At 40.9% G+C, this 17,623-nt stretch overlaps 1 protein-coding gene across 9 annotated transcripts in view; it reads right to left on the reverse strand.

Annotated features, from left to right (window-relative positions):
• LOC144601975 (voltage-dependent L-type calcium channel subunit alpha-1D-like) overlaps positions 1-17,623 on the reverse strand; it is a 282,505-nt gene that overhangs the window by 87,694 nt on the left and 177,188 nt on the right. For 4 of the 9 annotated variants that reach the window (XM_078414645.1, XM_078414642.1, XM_078414641.1 and 1 more), the window contains exons 29-31: positions 16,963-17,073; positions 10,492-10,521; positions 8,598-8,681 (exon numbers count right to left, since the gene is read on the reverse strand). In XM_078414645.1, coding sequence (XP_078270771.1) covers positions 8,598-8,681; positions 10,492-10,521; positions 16,963-17,073 — 225 coding nt within the window. Of the gene's footprint in view, positions 1-7,720; positions 7,805-8,597; positions 8,682-10,491; positions 10,522-16,962; positions 17,074-17,623 lie in introns of all 9 variants that reach the window. The other 5 variants (XM_078414648.1, XM_078414646.1, XM_078414643.1 and 2 more) reach the window with 2 other exon arrangements.

Below are 17,623 nucleotides of genomic sequence, written 5' to 3' on the forward strand. Positions count from 1 at the left end.
AAACTATATGGCCATAGGTGTAACATTAGCTTCATATTACAGTGCCCTCCATAATGTTTGGGACAAAGATCCATCATTTATTTATTTGCCTCTGTACTCCACAATTTGAGATTTGTAATAGAAAAAATCACATGTGGTTAAAGTGCACATTCTCAGATTTTAATAAAGGTCATTTTTATACATTTTGGTTTCACCATGTAGAAATTACAGCAGTGTTTATACATAGTCCCCCCATTTCCCTCCAATGTTTCCCCCTCTACCCTGAAGCTCTGTGCCGAACAACTGGCACCAATCTACACAGACATTTTCAACCAGTCCCTGCAAACCTGCACTGTCCCTGCCTGCTTCAAGCTCTCCACTATTGTCCCTGTACCCAAAAAGACAAGGATCACTGACATTCATGACTACAGGCCTGTCGCACTTACCTCTGTAGTCATGAAGACCTTTGAAAGACGTGCTGGCCCAGCTGAAAAACATCACAAACCTCCTCCTGGACCCCTGCAGTTTGCATACAGGGCCAATAGATTGGTGGACGACGCAGTCAATCTAGGCCTGCACTTCATCCTCCAGCACCTAGACCACAAGGGGACCTATGCCAGGATTCTGTTTGTGGACATTAGCTCTGCATTTAACACCATTGTGCCAGAGCTACTACACTACACTCTCCCAGCTGACTGTGCCTGAACCCCTCTGTGTGTGGATCATCAACTTCCTGACAGACAGGAAGCAACATGTGAGGCTGGGAAAGCACATCTCGGACACGCAGACCCTCAGCATAGGAGCACCGCAAGGCTGCATACTCTCCCCTCTCCTTTACTCTCTCTACACCAACGACTGCACCTCCACAGACTCCTCTGTCAAGCTCCTCAAGTTTGCGGATGACACTACCTGATTGGACTGGTCCAGGATGGGGAGGAATCTGCCTACAGATGGGAAGTGACACAGCTGGCGTCCTGGTGCCATCGCAACAACCTGGAACTCAATGCTCTCAAGACAGTGGAACTAATTGTAGACTTTCCAAGAGATCCCCCTCCCCTCCCCCCAGTCACCATCAACAACACCATAGTCACATCTGTGGAGTTATTTAAGTTCGTTGGAACCATCATCTCCAGGGACCTTAAATGGGGGGGCCACCATTGACTCCACAGTCAAAAAGGCCAAACAGAAGATGTACTTCCTGCGGCAACTGAAGAAACACAATCTGCCACAGGCAATGATGGTCCAATTCTATACTGCTATCATTGAGTCCGTCCTCACCTTCTCCATCATGGTCTGGTTTGGCTCAGCCACCAAGCACGACATCCGGAGGCTGCAACGGATCGTTCGCACAGCTGAGAAGGTTGTTGGCTGCAACCTTTCCCCCATTGACGAACTGTACACTGCAAGGGCCAGGAAGCAAGCGGGCAAGATCATCTCTGACCCCTCTCATCCTGGCCACAAACTCTTCAAAGCACTTCCCTCTGGAAGGCGACTCTGGACTGTCAAAGCAGCCACAGCCAGACATAAAAACAGCTTTTTTTCCACGAGTGATAGTTCTACTCAATAACCAAAGTCTGTAGTCTCTTGTTTGCTCTGCTTTATTTTCACCCACGTGCTTAGACCGTAATGGTGTATCCTTATTGTTTTGATGTGTTTATGCTTTATTCTTAATTGTTAACTGTATGTTTGTGTTGTCATTTGCGAACGGAGCACCAAGGCACATTCCTTGTATATGCATACTTGGTCAATAAACTTATTCATTCATTCATTCAGGGCACCATAATGTTTGGGACATCGCAATGTCATGTAAATGAAAGTAGTCATGTTTAGTATTTTGTTGCATATCCTTTGCATGCAATGACTGCTTGAAGTCTGCGATACATGGACATCACCAGTTGCTGGGTGAATTCTCTGGTGATGCTCTGCCAGGCCTGTATTGCAGCCATCTTTAGCTTATGCTTGTTTTGGGGGCTAGCTCCCTTCAGTTTTCTCTCCAGCATATAAAAGGCATGCTCAATTGGGTTCAGATCGGGCCACTCAAGAATTGACAATTTTTTAAGCTTCGAAAAACTCCTTTGTTGCTTTAGCAGTATGTTTGGGATCATTGTCTTGCTGTAGAATGAACCGCTGGCCAATGAGTTTTGAGGCATTTGTTTGAACTTGAGCAGATAGGATGTGAATATACATTTCAGAATTCATTATGCTACTACCATCAGCAGTTGTATCATCAATGAAGATAAGTGAGCCAGTACCTTCAGCAGCCATACATGCCCAGGCCATAACACCCCCACCACCGTGTTTCACAGATGAAGTGGTATGCTTTGGATCTTGGGCAGTTCCTTGTCTCCTCCATACTTTGCTCTTGATATCTCTCTGATATAAATTAAGCTTTGTCTCATCTGTCCACGACCTTTTTCAAGAACTGTGTTTGCTCTTTTAAATACTTCTTGGCAAATTGTAACCTGGCCATCCTACTTTTCTGGCTAACCAGTGGTTTGCATCTTGCAGTGTGGCCTCTGTATTTCTGTTTATGAAGTCTTCTGCAGACAGTGGTCATTAACATAGAAACATAGAAAATAGGTGCAGGAGTAGGCCATTCGGCCCTTCGAGCCTGCACCGCCATTCAATATGATCATGGCTGATCATCCAGCTCAGTAACCTGTACCTGCCTTCTCTCCATACCCTCTGATCCCTTTAGCCACAAGGGCCACATCTAACTCCCTCTTAAATATAGCCAATGAACTGGCCTCAACTACCTTCTGTGGCAGAGAATTCCACAGACTCACCACTCTCTGTGTGAAGAAATGTTTTCTCATCTCGGTCCTAAAAGACTTCCCCCTTATCCTTAAGCTGTGACCCCTGGTTCTGGACTTCCCCAACATCGGGAACAATCTTCCCGCATCTAGCCTCTCCAACCCCTTAAGAATTTTATATGTTTCAATAAGATCCCCCCTCAGTCTTCTAAATTCCAGCGAGTATAAGCCTAGTCTATCCAGTCTTTCTTCATATGAAAGTCCTGCCATTCCAGGGATCAATCTGGTGAACCTTCTCTGTACTCCCTCTAAGGCTAGAATGTCTTTCCTCAGATTAGACCAAAACTGTACACAATACTCCAGGTGCGGTCTCACCAAGGCCCTGTACAACTGCAGCAGAACCTCCCTGCTCCTATACTCAAATCCTCTTGCTATGAATGCTAACATACCATTCGCTTTCTTCACTGCCTGCTGCACCTGCACGCTTGCTTTCAATGACTGGTGCACCATGACACCCAGGTCACGTTGCATCTCCCCTTTTCCTAATTGGCCACCATTCAGGTAATACTCTGCTTTCCTGTTCTTGCCGCCAAAGTGGATAACCTCACATTTATCCACATTATATTGCATCTGCCATGCATTTGCCCACTCTCCTAATCTATCCAAGTCACTCTGCAGCCTCCTAGCATCCTCCTCGCAGCTAACACTGCCACCAGATGTACAGCACTTTGGTCAACGTGGGTTGTTTTTAAATGTGCTATACAAATAAAATTGACTTGACTTGACTTGACCCAGCTTCGTGTCATCCGCAAACTTAGAGATATTGCATTCAATTCCCTCGTCCAAATCATTAATATATATTGTAAATAACTGGGGTCCCAGCACTGAGCCTTGCAGTACCCCACTAGTCACTGCCTGCCATTCCGAAAAGGACCCGTTTATTCCTACTCTTTGCTTCCTGTCCGCCAACCAATTCTCTATCCACCTCAACACTGAACCCCCAATACCGTGTGCTTTAAGTTTGTACCCCAATCTCCTATGTGGGACCTTGTCGAAGGCCTTCTGAAAGTCCAGATATAACACATCGACTGGTTCTCCCTTATCCACTCTACTAGTTACATCCTCGAAAAATTCTATAAGATTTGTCAGGCATGATTTGCCTTTCATAAATCCATGCTGACTTTGTCCGATGATTTCACCACTTTCCAAATGTGATGCTATCACATCTTTAATAACTGACTCTAGCATTTTCCCCACTACCAATGTTAGGCTAACTGGGCTATAATTCCCCGTTTTCTCTCTCCCTCCCTTTTTAAAAAGTGGGATTACATTAGCTACCCTCCAATCCTCAGGAACTACTCCAGAATCTAAAGAGTTTTGAAAAATTATCATTAATGCATCCACTATTTCTGAGGCTACTTCCTTAATGTCACGTGTGTTTGTGCCTAACGGCTGCAGCTCGCTGGCAGTCTGTTTGTCTTTTTTCCTTTTTTTTTGTTTGTGTGTCGGTGTTGGGATGGTTTTTGTTTCTGTTTTGGGCTGTGTATGTGTGGGGGGGGGGGCGGGGGATGGTGGGGTGGGGGAAACCTTTCTTTTATTAGGTCTCTTCCCCGGGGCGCAGCTCAGCCGTGGGGCTTTCCATCGCCCGCGGGGCCTTCCATCGCCCGGCGCGGCTCGGCCGCTGGACTTAGCATCGCCGGCGCGGCTCAGCCGCGGGACCTAACAGTGCCCGGCGCGGCTCGGCCGCGGGGCCTTCAATCGCCCGGTACGGCCGCGGGTCGTTTCAGTGCTCAGTGCAGCGCGGCCGCGGGGCCTTCCATCGCCCGGCGCGGCTCGGCCGCTAGACTTAACATCGCCGGCGCGGCTCGGCCGCGGGACGTTTCAGGGCTGTGCGTGTCGGTCGCCTCGGTAGGAGTCGAGCTGCCTGTCCGTGGGCGTGGGGGGAAGAGAGTGGAAGTTTTGTTGCCTTCCATCACAGTGAGGGGGTGTTTGGAGTCACTGTGATGGATGTTTGTGTTGGGGTCGTGTGTCCTGTGTTCTTTTCTTTTTTGTTGTGTTCTGTGACTGCTGTAATTTCGTTCGGTATCTGTACCGAATGACAATAAAGTTCTGTAAAAATTTAAGCACTCTGGGATGCAGCCTATCTGGCCCTGGGGATTTATCGGCCTTTAATCCATTTAATTTACCTAACACCACTTCCCGACTAACCTGGATTACCCTCAGTTCCTCCATCTCGTTAGACCCCCGGTCCCCTGCTATTTCCGGCAGATTGTTTATGTCTTCCCTAGTGAAGACAGAACCAAAGTAGTTGTTCAATTGGTCTGCCATCTCCTTGTTCCCTATGATCAATTCACCTGTTTCCGACTGCAAGGGACCTACATTTGTCTTAACTAGTCTTTTTCTCTTCACAAATCCACACCTGACTCCTGAAGAGTGTTTCTGATCTGTCGGACAGGTGTTTGGGGATTTTTCTTTATTATAGAGATAATTCTTCTGTCATCAGCTGTGGAGGTCTTCCTTGGCCTGCCAATCCCATTGTAATTAGTAATGTAAGAAAATAACTGCAGAAGCTAGTACAAATCGAAGGTATTTATTCACAAAATGCTGGAGTAATTCAGCAGGTCAGGCAGCATCTCAGAAGAGAAGGAATGGGTGATGTTTCGGGTCGAGACCCTTCTTCAGACTGAAGAAGGGTCTCTACCCGAAACGTCACCTATTGCAATTAGTAAGCTCACCAGGGCTCTCTTTCTTCTTAACGATGTTCCAAACAGTTGACTATGGTAAGCCTAAGGTTTGGCTGATGTCTCTAACAGTTTTATTCTTGTCTCTCAGTCACATAATGGCTTCTTTGACTTTCATTGGCACATCTTTGGTTCTCATGTTGATAAACAGCAATAAAAGTTTCCAAAGGTGATGGAAAGACTGAAGGAAAGAATAGGTGCTGAGAGCTCTCTTATACCTGCATTAAGGAGGCATTTAAACACACATGAGCCACTACAAATACCTGTGAAGTCATGTGTCCCAAACATTATGGTGCCCTGAAATGGGGGGAACCATACGCACAGCTATAATTTCTACACGGTGAAACCAAAATGTACAAAAATTACCCTTTAATAAAATCTGACAATGTGCACTTTAAGCACATGTGATTTTTCTCTATTACAAATCTTAAATTGTGGAGTACAGAGGCAAATATATAAATAATGGGTCTTTGTCCCAAACATTATAGAAGGGACTGTATATTTGAATTGGACAAGTTAAACAAAAACTGTAAAGTTGTAACAGATATCTAACGTCTGAATTTGTACTTTAAATTATTAGTTTGCCATTTTACAAAGTCACAAGCATAATTGTTTCGCCCATCATGCGGTAGTTGCCAGAATTTATGGTAAATCGCTAAAGCGGCTTTGAAAAATGTATCCTCCTCACAGGCCTTTGCTAAAACAGAGAATGTTTATTGTTCTCTTTTTAAAGTTTTCTTTGCGATGAACACTTACTTGCTTTACAAGGAGCTAAATAAGCTGCAGGAAAGATTTAATCTCAGGCCTGTACAACAAATTTCAGACAAAGTCTGAAGTAATGAATTTGGATTAAAAAAATCGGAAATGAAAGCCATGAAAGTATGGGCCAGAGCAGCCTCCGTTAGAAACTAGTCTAGGCATTTAGTACAAGTGAGTGGAATGCAGAAGCTCAATGCTCAAACTAGTCTAGGCATTTAGTACAAGTGAGTGGAATGCAGAAGCTCAATGCTCAAACTAGTCCAGGCATTTAGTACAAGTGAGTGGAATGCAGAAGCTCAATGCACATATCGGAAATCATTTTTAAATCCTGGAAATAAGGTAGATAAGTAATAAGTAAGGAAAAGCATTATGCCATAGGACTAATAAAATGCGTTCAGGTCTGCATTAATCAAATTTGGCAGTGGCTGGGGCATCTATGTATTTCAGTGAAGTCCTAGATTATAAACACAAACTAAGAGTCTGTTTGGAGTAATAAACATTTGGACTTCTCTCCACTTTTAGTCATTGGGATGTAAAAAAAACATTTCATGATCGGTTGTGATCTTTCTCTGGGATCATCTTCTGTTGTACAACTTGCTTGCTCAGACCTTTTTGAAGCAGTATTATAAATAAATAGGTAAATTCTTTTTGCTGTCATTTTTAAGGCAAGTTGGAGTTTAATTTTTAATTTGGGATTCGTAGATATTTTCGTTCAAGTTTTAAATCAACATATATTACCACATTACAAATATTTACACCTATTAAAGATTACAGATACATTTTTCATTCTACTGCTGCTTGAGAACTTGTACAGCAAATTAAAAACGGAAAAGATTCATTATATGATCTTGTCATTAGCGATTTGAAAATAATGAGTGATTTTATTGAAGATCATTTTGGGTTCTGCTGTAATTAAAATAATAGAATTGTGGTTTGCTTCTGCTCATTTTATTTACTTGGTCTCTGGCTTGGGTATATAAACTCCAGCAAAGCAATCACTAAAAGCTTTCTACCATAATCTATTGGTTTAAGAAATAGAGAATAATGATAATGGAGTTCAACTAATTACTTTTGCAATGTTATTATCATACTCCTATCTTGACACTTGGAGTTGGAGGTAATTTTTTAATTAGCTGGACACAACCAATATCCACATATAACTGGTCCACTGATCCACATGTGTTCAATTGAAGAAGTATAAACAGACTATAAAGCACAGTCCATCAAATACTATCAGTTGTGATCACTGTGAGTTGCAAAATGCTTCAATAGAAACACTAAGCAAAATGTTGAGTAGATAATTAATATTATTAACATTCTATGTCATTTAACTTGGAGTATAAAGATATTGCCTCAACATAAAAACTCACTGTTAAAGCAAAGAAATAATTTATCACATAAAAACAGATTTTGAACTTCTATGTCAAAGTTTTGCGATATTGGAATAAGGACAATTTGGAGGGGCAGTTACAGATAGCCTTTACTTACATTAACTTCTGTGATAGCAATATCAACGACGCTACCAATAACAATTAAGGCATCAAAAGTGTTCCATGCATCAGCGAAATAGTGCTGTGAATGTAAACATTCAATAGGTCCAGAAAGGGATGAGAAAGACAATTGAAATAAAGTAACAAGAGAGTACAAGAGTTACAACACAAATACAATGACAACCAAGATAAAGTTGGCTCTATTTTGCACTACTGTGAAAGCATGAGTATTTTGGACTTTTGTCCACGTTTTACGTTCTTTTTTGCTATGGAACTATTATAAATATACTAAAAACAGTTCCACTAAGCACTCCATTTTAATTTCTTGATGAACAATCCAATGTTATTATGAAGTACAATTATATACCATTTATTAAATAATTTAAGACCAAAACTGATAAGATATCTGACTTCTAATTTCCAGAACTATTTCCAGTAAAGCAGAAAAGATAATAACACTAATAACCTAGTTCAATATTGTAGAATTTCAGACAGTGGATGCATCTGGCTTAAGCAAAACTCCACTACCATTTTCAAGTTTTACTTTTTACAGTCAAATCAACTTTGTTGATTTCAAAATTTCAATGTTACTGTCAGAAATAGAACAGAATTATACAAGGAGCATTTAAAGTAGACAGTGAAACCAGTGAAGGTTTCTTTGGAGACAAATGCTTTCACAGTCATGCTCACTTTAGATTCGAAGTTCACCTTCTCTGCATTCTAAAAAAAAGACTGGAAGAAAAGTGAGAAGTCAGGTTTAGAAGGATGTTCTTTATTTCCTAAAAGCGGGTACAACTGTTTGTGACTTGTCCAGTGATAACATTTGTGTTATTAAAGGGGAGGAAAAATGGTTTCTGGGAAGGTACAGTACTCACATCAATTTCACCGAGTACGACGTCAATAATGCTGCCAATAACGATGAGGAAGTCAAACACGTTCCAGGAGTCACTAAAATAGCCCTACACAAAGTAGGTAGGGGCAAATGTTTACATTAACACATTGAGCAATGAATGTATCTTTAGTTATCTTTCACACGAAACAAAAGCAATAAAGTTTTAAAGAATAATTTAGACAGGAATTTAATGGGTTATCAAACTGATCACACGGTACTGCTATTTAAAATTTACTTTGATATACGTTAGATTAGTTTTAAGAAAAAATAAATATAATCGAGTGGGACAAGCATATGAACAACTGTGATGTGCACGAAGGAACTGCAGATGCTGGTTTAAAACCGAAGATAGACACAAAACGTTGGAGTAACACAGCGGGACTCCAGTATTTTGTGTCTATCTTGAACAATCGTTACGATTACTATGTTACCCATGGGAAGAACTTTGAATTTTTATTGGATTGGTTTTAATATAGCTTGCAGCTAATGGCATAGGTTGCGGCTAATGGCTTTGCCTTTCTAACGGCAAAATAAAGATGCTACAGAAAATGCAGATAACACTCAGCAAGACAGGTAGCGTCTGTGGAAACAGAAACAACTCCTGGATACTTCATCGAAGCGCTGAAACATTCATCATTTCTCTTTCCACTGATGCTGCCTGGTCTGCTCAGTGTTTCTAGACCCTATTTATTTGCAGATCTCCAGCATCTGCTGTAATTATTGATTTTCATTAAAAGAGGTTAGTTACAATTAAATCAGTGACGATCTCTAATTAATTTAAAATATTTTCTACCTATTTTATTCAGTGCTTTTACAAAATATAACGAGGCACAGTGGTGCAGCTTTGGTGAAGCTCTGTGCCACAGCTATTAAAGCTATTTCCTCACAGCTTCAGTAACCTGGGTTCCATCCTGATCTCCAGAGCTGTCTATGTAGTGTTTGCAAGTTCTCCCTTTTATGCAGGATAACCTCTGTGTATTCCAGTTTCCTCCCAGAGTCCAACGACATGCAGGCTGGTGGGTCACTTCGCCATTATAAGTTGCTCTGAGGGTGTAGAGAGAGAAGTAGAGTCTAGGGGGAGTTGATGTGAATGTGAAGAATATTAAATGGAATTTGTGTAAATAGGTGCCTGATGGTCAACACAGACTTGGAGGGCTGAAGGCCTGTTTCTGTGCTGCATGGTTTTACCACTGAAGGCCTGTTTCTATGCTGCATGGTTTTACCACTGAAGGCCTGTTTCTATGCTGCATGGTGTTACCACTGAAGGCCTGTTTCTATGCTGCATGGTTTTACCACTGAAGGCCTGTTTCTATGCTGCATGGTTTTACCACTGAAGGCCTGTTTCTATGCTGCATGGTTTTACCACTGAAGGCCTGTTTCTATGCTGCATGGTTTTACCACTCTATTACTTTCCATTGGAAGGTTTAAAATCAGGAAATTGGACACTAATTTGAAACTAAAATTGTTTGCAATTAGCACATTTGTCAAAATGAATATAAAAGTCTTTAAATAATATTTCCCTCTTTGGGACAATAGCTCATTGACATAAACTCAAGAATTACGTTTAGGTGATATACAGTATGACGACTTTTAGCTTATTTAATTCACTGTTATTTATTAAAGGATAAAAGATTAACATGATTATTGATGACATGAAATAAGCTGGTGGATTGCTCTAATTTCAACCACTAAAGAGCAGAAGAAAAGTTCCACACCCGATCAGAATTAGAGGGTGAATGAGGTTCAAATTGTAAGGAAAAGCAGAGGGAGGCAAATATGGACAAGTCACGCCAACCAGAACCCCAAGAAACCATGCATGATTAGTAGCTGACAAACAAAAAAAGAAAGCACTGCAAAAGTCAGGTAAATACACTTACTAGCCATCTCTCCTTTTTTTTCACACACACCTAATACAAAGCGTTAGTTAAAAACTCAGTAAATGGAAGAAATGCAACACTTGTGGAATGTAAGAATTTGCACATTAAAATATTACTTTATTGATGACAAATTAAAAGAACACATTTAATTAAGTCAGAATTAACCATCAGATATAATTAATGGATAATGCCAGAAGGAATCGTTTCACATTTTTAATTGCATAACATTTAACCTTAGAATGAAAAGTTTGAGGATATTCTGTTTGGAATGGGCGGCACGGTAGCGCAGCGGTAGAGTTGCTGCTTTACAGCGAATGCAGCGCCGGAGACTCAGGTTCGATCCTGACTACGGGTGCTGCACTGTAAGGAGTTTGTACGTTCTCCCCGTGACCTGCGTGGGTTTTCTCCGAGATCTTCGGTTTCCTCCCACACTCCAAAGACGTACAGGTATGTAGGTTAATTGGCTGGGTAAATGTAAAAATTGTCCCTAGTGAGTGTAGGATAGTGTTAATGTACGGGGATCGCTGGGCGGCGCGGACTTGGTGGGCCGAAAAGGCCTGTTTCCGCGCTGTATATATATGATATGATATGATATGGAAGCTGTAAGAGCCATTTACGCTTAGACAATAGACAATAGACAATAGGTGCAGGAGTAGGCCATTCAGCCCTTCGAGCCAGCACCGCCATTCAATGCGATCATGGCTGATCACTCTCAATCAGTACCCCGTTCCTGCCTTCTCCCCATACCCCCTCACTCCGCTATCCTTAAGAGCTCTATCCAGCTCTCTCTTGAAAGCATCCAACGAACTGGCCTCCACTGCCTTCTGAGGCAGAGAATTCCACACCTTCACCACTCTCTGACTGAAAAAGTTCTTCCTCATCTCCATTCTAAAAGGCCTACCCCTTATTCTTAAACTGTGGCCCCTTGTTCTGGACTCTCCCAACATTGGGAACATGTTTCCTGCCTCTAATGTGTCCAATCACCTAATTATCTTATATGTTTCAATAAGATCCCCCCTCATCCTTCTAAATTCCAGTGTATACAAGCCCAATCGCTCCAGCCTTTCAACATACGACAGTCCCGCCATTCCGGGAATTAACCTAGTGAACCTACGCTGCACGCCCTCCATAGCAAGAATATCCTTCCTCAAATTTGGAGACCAAAACTGCACACAGTACTCCAGGTGCGGTCTCACCAGGGCCCGGTACAACTGTAGAAGGACCTCTTTGCTCCTATACTCAACTCCTCTTGTTATGAAGGCCAACATTCCATTGGCTTTCTTCACTGCCTGCTGTATCTGCATGCTTCCTTTCATTGACTGATGCACTAGGACACCCAGATCTCGTTGAACTCCCCCTCCTCCTAACTTGACACCATTCAGATAATAATCTGCCTTTCTATTCTTACTTCCAAAGTAATTTAGTTACTGTCATTGTATTATGGCTATGTTTAATATTTCTAGTTTTTGTCTTTTTTGCATGCTTGTGTGTGTGATTTGATACGTAATGGGGAGTGTCCACATGGGAGGAGGCTAGCGTAGCGACAGAGATTGTGGGTCAGTTTAGTCTCGGAGGATGGAGAGAATAGTTTTTTCTCGCACCAGTCACACTCACGTCTGCCACACTCGCGCCAGTCATACTCGTGCCAGCCATACTCACAAGGACCACACGGTAACGAATACACAAATGTTACTGTATTGTTTGAAGAAGAAACAGTTGATAAGAACGAAAAGTTATGAATTATTCGTTTGATTTGTGCTATTTTAATAAAGACCAATTAATCAAAAAACAGCGTTTGGAAGATTCGTATTTGCTATCTCAGAGTGCGGTGTGTGCGTAAGCTATACTTCCATTCCATCCCCGAGAAGTAATGGCTATCGAAGTTGGACTTTGAGAAGGTATAGAAACTGCCATTACATTAGAGTAAAAAACTTTTCTCTGAATGGAGCCATAGAGTAAAAAACTTCTCTGAATGGACTAGAGTAAAAAAGGCTATTATGACCGAAGAATCTAAGAAAGACTTGTTCTACAATAGACAATAGGTGCAGGAGGAGGCCATTCGGCCCTTCGAGCCAGCACCGCCATTCAATGTGATCATGGCTGATCATTCTCAATCAGTACCCCGTTCCTGCCTTTTCCCCATACCCCCTGACTCCGCTATCCTTAAGAGCTCTATCTAGCTCTCTCTTGAATGCATTCAGAGAATTGGCCTCCACTGCCTTCTGAGGCAGAGAATTCCACAGATTCACAACTCTCTGACTGAAAAAGTTTTTCCTCATCTCAGTTCTAAATGGCCTACCCCTTATTCTTAAACTGTGGCCCCTTGTTCTGGACTCCCCCAACATTGGGAACATGTTTCCTGCCTCTAATGTGTCCAACCCCTTAATAATCTTATACGTTTCGATAAGATCTCCTCTCATCCTTCTAAATTCCAGTGTATACAAGCAAAATCCAATTCAACAGTGGAATTGAAGAAGAAGCTGAATCTGTGCCAGGGATTAGAGCTGAAGCCAAAAGGAACAAAGAATCTGCCGTTCGAAGGCAAATTGACATGGTCTACACCTGGATCATTAGAAGATTGAAGACTTCATTGACCGGGTACCATGAGTAGACGACTGCTTAGTCGTAATTTTAAGTTAAGAAGTTTAAAAAGCTTAAAAGCCTGTGAGAAAATTCTGCAGAAGTACTATTTGATACAAGAAGCTTGTTTATGCTACGAGGAGATAAGAAAACCAAACTTGCAGAGCACGACCTTGAAAATTAACGATGTTGTGAACTTCTACAAGATAAGGTGCTCAGCTAGCGATTGTTTACCATAGGTACTGGCCGAAGACTCTCAGCCTTGGAATTAACGATGTGTTTAGAAAAAATACTCATTCTGTTTTGAATTCTTCTGGTGTTTCTGGAACATAGCGATAAGCACCAATTCATCATGGATCTTCCATCAGGTAAGTATGAAGAACCGCCACAGGAGGGTGATGTGGAGCAAAAATTAAGAAGATATGAGAAAAGAGACATTAAACGTTCGGAAAAAGGGCAGGCAGCCTATCTGGAAAGATGCCAGAAGGAGAGAGTCAAGTTGTGGAAGCAAGTCATCAAATTAATTGAATATCAGAAGGAACTAATGGAATCAGATGAGAATGCGAACATTGCACAATCTAGTCTGGATCAATTACTTAACCTTTGCCATGAGGTTGGAGAAAAACAACACTCAATACTGTGTTTACAACTACCAAAGGAGCAACTCGAATGGCACACTCAGTGGTTCCAAGAGAGGGTGGAATTTTTTGATGGGTTCATGTCTGATGCGGAGAAGTGGTTGTCTGAAACCATAGCTCAAACATTGCCCTCTACAGTAGATGGTGCGATGCAACAAGGTGTTGAAGTGGAAGAAGAAATTACACCTCAGGATAGTGTCTCAAAGGTTTCAACGCAAAGATCTAGACGTAAATCTGGTTCTGTAACCAGTTCAACGAGGGTCTCTGCTCAAATGGAAGCTGAAGCTGAGATGGCTGCTCTCTCGCTAGAAGCTGCCGCCTTGGAGAAAAATATGAGGTTGAGGAACAAGAAGAACAGCTTAAGAGAGAGGCTGAGACAAGCAAAACAGCTGAAAAGACAAGAACAACTGAAGAGAGAGGCTGTGCGACAAGAAGAACAGCTGAAGAGAGAGGCTGTGAGACAAGAAGAACAGCTGAAAAGACAAGCAGAACAGCTGAAGAGAGAGAAGGAACGGTTGGAAATAGCCACTAAGCTGGCAGCTGCTGGGGCAAGGAGGGCCAAAGATCAAAATGCAGCTCAAAGAGTAACTCAAGAAGGAGCTACTAAGCTGGAAACAGCAGCTAAAGTCAACCCACAGCCAGAGCCAGTCTGGTCTCGTGACGCCAAACTGGCACTGAGTAAGTGGATGGTCGACAAAACTTCACCAAAGCAACCGGGTGCTAGACCGAAGCAACCTACCTTTGGGATGTCTGTTTAGGCTCGAAAAGAGCCAACCCAGTACTATTCTCAGAGCCAACCCAGCCAGAGACAAATAACTGATTATGGGACTCGTGACAAAATTTATCCGGATCGATCTGCACTAAGCCAGGGATTTCAAAATGAATTCTATGAATTGGTAAGGAATCAAATGAGACTCAGTGAGCTCATGATTCAACAAAATCTTTCTGTCACCTTACCCCCAATGGAAATTCCTAAATATGATGGTGATCCTTTACAATATGAAACTTTCATAGTAGCATTTGAAGAAGGAGTGGAAATGAAAACTACAAGTCACAGAGATCGTTTACGATTTCTGGAGCAATACACAAGCGAATATTCGAAGCAGCTTGTTAAGAGTTGTCGACATTTGCCTGCGGATGAGGGCTATCAAATGGCAAGAGAATTGCTTGAAGAGCATTTTGGTAACAAACAGAAGATTGCTAACGCATACATGAAAAAGGCCTTTGCTTGGTCGGTTATCAAGGCGGAAGATGTGAAGGCTTTGCATGAGTTTGTGATATTTCTTAGGGGTTGTCGTAATTCAATGAGAAATAGCAACACGGCAGAAAGATTGGGAAAAGTGTTGGAAGAATAACATGGCTGTAGATGCCGGTCGACAAAGCTTCTTCAATCTGAAATGTCAACTCTATTTATGCTTCCACAGATGCTGCCTGACCTGCCCAGTCTTTCCAACTTCATTATTTTAAGTAGTTGATTTTCAATGATGTGTCTTTGTTTGATGGTGGTCTACACTGACTGGCTCTGCTATAGACCATTCACTCAGATCATGACATACACACCATCATAATGCAAGCAAACGTGAAGGCACTTCTGTCCTCTCAGTATTTGCCTTCCTAGTACTTCATTTTCCAAAATATCTCACACAAATATAGATTGACTGAAGTAATGTGCAAATTCTTACTTTTACCACCTGAATATGCAAAATATAACCAATCTACTGCATTCATATGCAAAATAAGATACATTTTAACAGTAAATCCCCAACATTTATCGACAATAGTGATGGAAAATTGATCCCATTTTTATTCATTGGCTTCCAGTTTATTTTCCAGTTTTAGATCGTTTGTGATACGTAATTGACCATTCCATTTGCACTAAATTTGTACAGCATTGTTGTTTTATAGATTATCAAACGGCAAAATCGAAGTCAAACTTTAAATAAAACAACAGTGTATCTGAAGAGAATTCCAGATACAATTAGATACTAATGTAAAGCACAAATAAAATATTACAATGAAAGTCACCAAAGTGAAACCTTAGATGAAAAAAGACAGTTCACTAAATATAAGATAGACACAAAAAAACTGGAGTAACTCAGCGGAACAGGCAGAATCTCTGGAGAGAAGCAATGGGTGATGTTTTAGGTAGTGACCCTTCTTCAGACATTAAATATACCACGGTGTTATAAGACATGTCTGTAGAATCTATATCCAGAGTGTCTGAAGAGTTCTTTAAAGCACTGAAAATGGCAATTTAGAAGCGGGCAGACAAAGGGCAATGAACTGATCCCCTGGTACAAAGATCTAAATTGTAATGATACACAAAACATCTTCTAGGATGCCAACTTTTAGTTTTTTGGGAGGGAAAGTTGGGGTGGTGTGATTTCAGAATATTCGGAGTCACCAATGTACTTCAGAGAAAAAAGCTGCTACAAATTTAAAGTGCAAAGTATATGAAAATTAGACATGCACAAACTAGATTTTGTGCTTTTAAGTCACTCATTTTGTACAGGATTTAAACTTTATTTCTTTGTTCTTGTTGATATCGTTGATAATGCTGGTTCAAATGTCAAACTGGAAACCCAACAAGTGCCGGTAATTGCAACAAAGTTAACGCCATCATTTAGACCAAGGTTCTTGGAGTAACCTCAGTCTAAATTGCAAGGAAAATTCCAAATGTTGTAGTCATTCCATGTTGTGGTCTATTTTATTCATTCGCATTCCATGCATTCAAACCTGGATTGCAGGTTTATTCAGATTATGTATAAAATCAATATAAAAATAGCTCTGCAAAACCTCATTATTATTCCTTTACATTTTTTACATTTAAATTTACCCAACGGTAAATATTTATACATTTATATGTTATGTATATCTAAATCTTGCCACAATACAATGACATTAATAGATTAGAGTAACAGCAACAACAATTTAAGTATCAAAAGTCTTCTTAACAAATTGATGAAAACTGCACCTTAATAAATCTACTTGCAAACAAACTGTAAATTAGAATATTTTCAATTTGGGATTTATTTTGTCTGACATATATTTCACATCTGACTTTAATGTGATCATTATGCATTTCTGCGTGTTTCTTTGTTAATATCTTACTAGCATGCCTTTAATAGCTGAAAAAATATAATATGAAAGATCGTCTACGTTCCCTGCTAAATATATTAAAGAATTTACAGTTTATCTGCTAACGTAGATATTTGTCTATTGCTTTTCACTTCATAGTATAAAAAATTCTTACCATTGGTTTGAAGGCTATGAGTTTCAAAACCATCTCGACAGTGAACACAGCAGTGAAGACCATGTTCAGGATATCCATTGTATAATTGAAAAATGGTGATTGTTCATAGTGCTGAAAATACAAACAAAAACGTTTCAATGCGACACAGCATCATATTGTTAGATTGCAATTTACAATTTTGGATAGTGGGTTGAATGTTTGATTTTAACACTGCTTTGACAAAGAATTAGGTTGGATAATGTGTGTTGTTTGCTGTACCCCTGTATTTGGTCTAATGTGGTCAAAAGGAACTGCAGATGCTGGAATCATGACAAAAACACATTGTGCAGGGATAACCCAGCAGTCAGGTAGCAGCAATAGAGGGAACTGACATACAATGTTTTGGGTCGGGATACTTCTTCAGACTCTTTAGGGCTAATGTAATGCTCAGCGATTTCCGGCCTCCTGGTTGGCTGAGTAAAACATACATTTATTTATTTTCATTTATAACTTCTGATTTATTTTAAATTTAAGAATTTGACAGGAGTCAAACGGACCACTGCGAAGGTCTCCTGGGTCACCAAGAAAAGTTTTAAATTATTTTTTTAAGTCCTGCGAGCTAGGAGAGATAATCATTCTCCTCCAGGATGGAAACCATCACCAACAGCAAGTGACGACTACA

This window comes from Rhinoraja longicauda, chromosome 17, assembly GCF_053455715.1.
Source record: "Rhinoraja longicauda isolate Sanriku21f chromosome 17, sRhiLon1.1, whole genome shotgun sequence".
Lineage (NCBI taxonomy): Eukaryota > Metazoa > Chordata > Chondrichthyes > Rajiformes > Arhynchobatidae > Rhinoraja > Rhinoraja longicauda.